This window comes from Chenopodium album, chromosome 7 (assembly GCF_948465745.1).
Source record: "Chenopodium album chromosome 7, dcCheAlbu1.1, whole genome shotgun sequence".
Taxonomy (NCBI): domain Eukaryota; kingdom Viridiplantae; phylum Streptophyta; class Magnoliopsida; order Caryophyllales; family Amaranthaceae; genus Chenopodium; species Chenopodium album.
The window spans coordinates 76,098,381-76,106,243 of record NC_137840.1 but is presented as its reverse complement, the minus strand read 5'-3'; the positions used below and the strand labels follow the sequence as shown (position 1 = coordinate 76,106,243).

The 7,863-nt window shown below is 33.4% G+C and overlaps 1 protein-coding gene across 1 annotated transcript; it reads right to left on the bottom strand.

The window, feature by feature from the left end:
• Positions 1–459: 459 nt before the first annotated feature.
• On the bottom strand, positions 460–4,840 carry LOC145639671 (auxin response factor 11-like). Its single transcript, XM_081690977.1, has 15 exons — positions 4,402–4,840; positions 4,160–4,275; positions 3,890–3,985; positions 3,744–3,800; positions 3,467–3,619; positions 3,294–3,378; positions 2,854–2,944; positions 2,586–2,750; positions 2,381–2,494; positions 2,218–2,290; positions 1,977–2,127; positions 1,366–1,889; positions 951–1,138; positions 686–852; positions 460–553 (listed from the first exon to the last, which is right to left on the bottom strand). The coding sequence occupies exons 1-14, from the start codon at positions 4,424–4,426 to the stop codon at positions 720–722; spliced, it is 1,971 nt and encodes a 656-aa protein (XP_081547103.1). The 5' UTR covers positions 4,427–4,840; the 3' UTR covers positions 460–553; positions 686–719.
• Between the last annotated feature and the right edge of the window lie 3,023 nt (positions 4,841–7,863).

Below are 7,863 nucleotides of genomic sequence, written 5' to 3'. Positions count from 1 at the left end.
GTTCCATCTTTTCCAATCCTCTCCCAGAAATGACCAGAAAATTACTAAATTTCGTATCTTTGATGTCTCTATCACTTGGATTTCCCAGCTTTTCTAAGCAACACTACACATTTCTCCTCTCTCTCCTTAAACACCCTTTTTTACTAGTCAGTTGAAAAGAAAAAGTACTTGCCCCAATTTTATTCAACAAAAAAAAAATCTCCACTATTAGTGGCTATTATTAGAATTCCATTTCTAGTTGACACTAAAATTCTCGCACACCAAACATTGCATATACTCCTAACACATCAAAAACAATCAGCATGCAAAACATCATTTGTAAACAGTCATTCCATAACTACATCTTCAATTAATCATGATCCACAAAGACGAAAATATTTGCTTTCAGGCTGATGGGATATGGATTTTTGTCATTTTCGATCCTCCGTGATTAAAAGTTGAGATATTATTACAGGGAAATTAGACGATAAACATGTTTAAATTAAAGTTTTCCACTCGCCAAATCGTCAAAAGAACATTCAGGGCATCAGGCATCCCACATTTATATTACAAGCTGAAAATCCAAAAGGCACACCAAACATGTCATCAGGCAAGTTATACACAATTAGCACCAACTAAGCTAAAACTTAACAGGGGTTCCAGCACATTTTAAGTCCTAGCCTCTTCAAAATGAAGACATAATTACCTATCCCCATCAATCGTGAGCTTCAGAGTTCAGGTTATTCCTCTGTCCCCAGACTTAGAACAGTGCCTTCATCTACTGATGGTGAAGACAGCCTGCTTTTGCAACTCAATTTCTTCACTTCCTCGCTTGAGTAAATGAAAATCTTTCTCACCATCTTGCAAAATTCCCTACATAAGTAGTAAGAGTCAATAAAATTAACTTAAATTGTGGTTTTCAATGGTAAAGAATCTTCAGATTATGAGGACATTTATGGTAGTTCACTTACTGCCACGGATCATCGCCTACAAGCATCATGTCATCTTCATCATCAGTGAAAACAACAGCCCACTTATTTCTAGTTTTAAGTTCACCCTTAATATCAAACATCGTCTCGAGCTCACATATAAGTTCATCATATCCCTCTAGTATTGTCAAATCCACTGCCCTACCAACAGCAACGCCTTGCATTTGTACCTTCCGGTTATACCAAAAAATTACCACAATAAATCAGTAGAACATTCGCATTTTGACAAAGAATAACCCTATTCATATAAGAGCTAAAGGGGTGAGAACATCTTGCATTATGTTAAATGCTGCAAGACATTAAAAGGCACTCCTATTTGAAAAAACAAGTCACAATGATACAACAACTGCAAAGTTCTACATACAAGACAATATAAGTCAAATGAGATGCATTTTACCTTAGTTGTACTCCTTGTAGAAGATTGAGAAAATGTCTTAGTCAGTGTCAGTGACTCGTCCTGAGATACATCGGAGTTAACTTGATTCTGTTCTTTTAATGGTTCCACATCAGTGTTTTGAACCTCATCAACCTTTCCAGCAACTGTCTCTGTAATTTTACCCTCATTCGACAATTTTTCAGGACAAACAGTCACCTTTTCCAGGGAAGGAACTACGTGAGAGTTGTTTCTCAGCTCAATTCCAAACAATCGGCAACTTCCAGGTGATTTTCCACCATTGTTCACTTGCTCAGAGTGATCAGGTCTAAGTCTAGACGGAGCAAGATAAGAATATGCAGAGGGTGTTGAGCATGACTGAACTGACGGGGCTTTGCTATCATCCTTTTTGTCGACAAAGAATCTCGGTGAGTTTCTTGCATGATTAGGAGACCAAGCATTATCTTGCTGATTTCTGGGACTATTGAAATCATTGGTATGGGCCGATACATACCAAAAGTTTGACACGGGAGATCCGCCAGCAGTTTCTACAATTTTATTCAGTTGAAATCATTAAAATAAAATCACATAATCATGCAAAATATGATCAGATTGAACAGAAAAGTTAGTCTCACCGGATATGGACAGATCACTAGGTCGAGACCTCTTGGTCTTTGACACTAGTGGTGGAGATGGATTGGCAGGAATAGAAGCAACAAAGGGTTCTATTTCCCAAGGGGAAACCTTATCTGGCCTGTGAAATGCAGCAGCTTCATCCCATTGAACCTAAAGATGAAACAAATGGAGAAGCAAGCATCAACAAAAAGAAGATTTAGTTGGCCAATCCTTAGTCATGTCTATCAGTTTATATTCAACCTTCAGTGACCGCCATTTAGAGCCTGACCACTGAGGAGAAACATCTTCAACCCCGACAATGGTGCCAGTAAACCTAATCAAACAGAGATTTTGAGATTGGATGAATATCAAGCAAAATAAAAAAGGCCCAACAATAAGCAACTGACCATAGAGCAGAGTGTACCTTCTTTCAGGTGTGTCATCTCCCTCAAACTTCATGTTAAAGCGCATGCCAATGGAGAATTTATGGTTTACAGCTTCAAGGTACTTGTTGACACCAACAATAAACTGGCTAGACCTAAGTAAAAAAATGCAAACACGAAATAAATCAGATAGCCATATGATAAAAATCAAATTATCAAGCACTTTTCTGAAGATAAGGATCCAACCTTGGCTTGTAGTAAACAGTAAACATAGTAGAAGTGTTAACAGCATGGCGAGCAGTGGCCAGAACCCCAAGATGCATACTCTGGCTTGATATAACGGATGGAGGCATAGGGCTTTGTTGACGGACAAGCCGCCTAACACCAACTCGTAGGTCGCCATTATCACCTCTACATGATATATGGTAAGTGATGAGCTTTTAGCTGTCACAAACAAATGCACCTTAGTTACCCAAGTAATTTACAACCAGAAAAAGGCCCACCCCCTTGATACCTTAAGAAAACAAATGCATCTCCCGCAGCTAGACGCTTAGAAGTCACAAAAGTACTCCACCCAGTCGTCAGCAAGTGTCTACGAGGTTGACCTAAGCAATTGAGTAGGAACAACAATATAAATACATAAATTCTTGAAGAATTAAGTTGTACACCCATTCTAAATCCTTAAGTACCCATGTTGAATTAACATTTCTCAACATTCCAACATGGTTACCGACACTTCATGTAATAGAAGGCAAAATTCTAATAAAACAGCAATCTAAAATGGCAAAATTCTGATAAAACAGCAATCTAATATGGCAAAATTTTGACAAAATAGCAGTCTAATATGTGGGCACAAGGGTCTGACATGAATTTGAGTCCAAGTAACAACATATAGAGTAGATCACAAATACACGAAAAAAAAAATTAATAAGCAAAAGAATCTCTAGTTAATACCTCTAAATATGTGTTTAAAGTGCCACTCATATCCATGAAGATCCGTTGCAACAAGCTCTTGAGTAGGTGTCGGCTGGCTCATATCCTAAACACATGATTTTAAGAGCAAAATCAGCCACAACCCATATCAAAACAACCGAAAACAATCTCCTATGTCAAAATGTTGTAATTACCAAAGGAGGCAAGCATTCATTGGCATGCTTGCGAAGGACCGAGAATCCTCCATGAGTGCTAGTATCCGAAGCAGTTAATATCTTAACAAACGACTGGACTTTCGGCCTTGGTGGCTCATTTACACTTGAATCAGAACTTATAAACTCATCTTGCTACAACAATACATAGACAAAAAACCCATAATCCACAAAATTATAAAACCATCATCATAAATTAAACCCTTGAATACTCACACTATACAAGCACTTAAATTATTAATGATCAAACAGTCTTTACCTCTTTTTCTGGAATTAAAGCAATTTGGGCATAAACTTCATCTGTTTCAGGCTCAGCCTAGTAAAAGAAATCAATCAATAATCTTTCTGTCTCATACCAGCAAACAATAATGTCCAAAAAAAGCTAAAAATTAAAGGCAAAAATACCTTTAGTTCAATGTTCACAACTTGACAAAGTATCTTAGAAGGCAAATTAAAACGTGGAATTTGTTGATTCAATTCCTGATTTGTTGTTGCTTCCAACTACACACACAAAACCCACCTCCAAAAATTACTCATAATTTCATAATTCAACCCCAAAAACCAAATAACTCTAAAAAAAAATTAATGCAAATTATTAAAATACAAAATAGAAATAGAAAATATAAGAATAAGAAAGGTAAAAATAAAATAATGAAGGATGAAAAAAAAAAGTACTTGTTCCATGTGACCCTGTGGAAAGTAGAACACTCTCTCTCCTGGCTGTGGAACATCCACCAGCGGCCCTGCACATGCCCTCCATAGTTCTCTATACAGTGCTTCATTTCCCACACCTATTTTAATTTCATCCATTTTTTAAAAAAACAAAATCACAAAATTAAATTAAATTACAAAAAATAAATAAACCCACAAAATTTGTAAAACCAGCAGAATTATGGGTTTTAGTTGCAGAAAATTACCTGGAACAGCTTGACGTCGCGCCATTGAAGAAGCAATCAAAAAACTGAAATTCTTCCCAGAAAATAGGATGAAAGTGAAATGGGGATTTATAAAAAAAGATGAAAATTAAATGGGGTTTTGAGTAATTAATCTGGAGTAATTAATCAGAGTAAATTAGATTAAAGAGCACCCCTAATTCAATGGAGGTGCGTTGCAGAAACTGTTACGCGCGCTCTTGTTTAATCCCCATCATCTTCATCATCCTTTTAATCTTCCTTGTATTTCTTACTTTCTCTCTCCTCTTAGTTTTTTCTCTCTCTATTTAAAGAAACCTCGTTAAATAAACCAGTTTCCAAAGCTTCTTTAGTTATTTCTTCCTCCTAAAAGCCAGTGTCTGTGTTGTTTCTCTTTTCTCTATAATTTTTTTTTTTTTCCTTGTTATCAAATCCCAACAAACACTTTCACCTTCTCGTTTTATTCTACTCACTTGACCCCTTTTTTTTTTTTTTTTTTTTTTTAAAGCTGACTCGTAATTGATTAGATTAAAATATACTTTGTACTTCATATTTAACTATGGTTAAGATAAGGTGATACTATAAGGGAAAAAGGAGATTATATTAACTTTAACATTATCCCAATTATCTTGTCCTAAATGTATCACACATGATATATGAAATACATCGGATTTGATGGCGTTTGATTATATGGTTAAAAAGGTGATATGGGTATAGACAACAAACATATATCAACGTTGATATTACCCTAACTAGTAAAATTGAAGGATAATAGTGTGAGAAAAGGTTGAACTCCAATTATCATGTCCTGGACAAGTAAAATTAATACTACGTATATAGAAAATGAATAAAACGACGAGTAAAAGCAATATGTGCATGGTTTGCGAGGCATAACTTTGTGACAAATTGTAGAAATTCTTCGACATTAACATTTTACCTTGAGTATCCCGCTCAATTCTAAAATTATACTCCATGACCAAAAAAATATGGTTAAGGTAACACAGGTAGCAATTTACAAACATATATATATCAACATCGACCATTGAAGAGAAATGATAATAATAAGTAAAAGAAACACACGAAGTCAAACTTATTCTATTTTGATCTATAATTTATAAGTATGGTTTGGAAAAGGTGATAATGAGACATAATACAAAATTTTACCAACATTAAAATTAGCTTAATTATCGTGTCCTAAACTAGTAAATGAAATACAAAGTCCTTTATATTAAACATGGTCAGATTTCTTCCATTACTCATTTACTCATATAGTAGTATGTTAAATCACATAAAAATAAAGAAACCCTTCTTATGTGAGATATTTCAATTTTTTTTTCTACGACTCTACAAGACTACAAGTAGTACTAGTACTTTAAATTTTTACCAGTACCAAAAAATTGGATGATTCATTTGAAATGGACCGATTGAGTCCACTTTAATAATTTAAAACCGTAAAAAAATAAAGAAATAAAAAAAATAAAAAAGAAAAAAGGGGGGGACCACATAGTACGGGGGAAGTGTGGAAGGCGAAGAGTTTGTTTGTAGGGCGCGTGGAAATGGCGGATTTGGGAATAAATGGAATTAAATTGAGATACTATTTAGAAGGTGTACACAGTATGTAACTGTATACTCCCACAATAGGAGCTTAGTGCTAACAAACTAATGCTACCCATTTTGGCACATGCAACCCATTCTAGTCTCTACTCTACGACTACTAAACAAAGGTCACGTACTAGTATACTACTATTATTTGCATCATCAATAAAATTAAACTCCATTAATAAAATATTTAGGTTATCTTCATCTTAAATATATACTCATTTTTGTAAAGACCTAAGATATGTAAAGTACAAAGTATATATATTAGGAATGTCTTTTTTAAGACTAAGTGTCTCAGTCCTAATCTATTATGAGGTTTAAAAAAAAAAAAAAAACTAAGGTAATTTGCTATCTGGAGAATATCCTTAAAAATATACTCATCATAGTTAGAGTATGTTCACATTTACTTAATTTCACTTCAGTTCAGCTCCAATCAGTTCAGTTCAGCTCCAATCAGTCCAGTTCAGTTCAGTTCAGCTCCTAATTTCATTCTCTCATAAAATATTCATTTCGACTCCAGTCAGTTTAGTTCATTGCAGTTCAATTCGGCTTCAATCAGTTCAGTTCAGTAAATGTGAACAGGCCATTGGTAGTACAAATGTACAATACTTTGTATAATAATAAAATGGGTAAGAAAATGTTATGCTTATAATAAGAAGTTATAAATTACATAATTAGTGTCCTCTATGACTTCTTTAAAAATAAATAATAAAAAAAAGTTATAAATTACATTGATTATTTGATTTATACTTGTTGTTTCTATAAGTTTCTAAATGTGTGCAATCTAATGATATATATTTATTGCTTATATGCCGCCCTTAAAAGCTTTTAGGGTAAAATAGTCAAATTGTATCTTAATCAAACTCATTTTGGTTTAAATACAAGGTAAAATCAATACAAAACTGAACCAATCAAACACGAAATATAACAGGTTTAATCAAGATGTAAAAAAGTAAAATAAATAAGCAATCTAAGTGTTTTTTTTTTCCTCCATAACCCAACCCCCAATTGAATTTTATTCATTATTAATATTACCTCTGTTAAATGTTATATGCAAATTTGAAATATTTTATATCTCATAAATAACATTCCAAAGTTGCACATAACATTTAATTGAGGTAGTATTTTAACATACCCAAATTGAATTTAAACCATACGAATAATAACAACTTAACTCAGAGGATGCCAAGATAATAATGATTTTTATTGATCTAATTGAATTTCACATTTATTTAATTCAGGGGGATTATTTTTCCCCGAGTCTGAATTACAAGTGTTAATTAATGAAATTAATGATTAAACTCTTATAATGCGGCCGTTTTTTAAGGGATACATTTTAAGCTTAGCAAAATGATACAATACATTTTTAAAAATATATTCTCTATTGCCTCTATATTCTACCCCATATTATTTCTCGCATCTCACATTCCAGCCTTATGTCTCAATAAACTATATCCTCTATTATTTGTTTATTACGGAGTACAATTTTAAGGAAATACCTTGAACATATGTATATATTACTTTGTATGATTCTGTTGTATCGAAGTCAACTAAGGGTTTGTTCACTCAGCTTAATTTCAATTCAGTTCAATTCATCTCTAATCAATTCAATTCATTTCAGTTGAACTCCTAATTTTTTTCTCTCATAAAATATTCAATTTAGTTCAGCTCCAATCAGTTAAGTTCAATTCAATTCAATTCAGCTTAGTTTAGTAAATGTAAACAGACCCTAATTCACATAAAATCATGTGTCACTTAGCTTAAAATGTATTCTCTCTATTCCCAAAATTTTGGCCAAAATTTAAAAACTTTGACCACAAAATATTGTCAATCTATCAAAAATAATATAGTTATGCGAGATTTTATTAG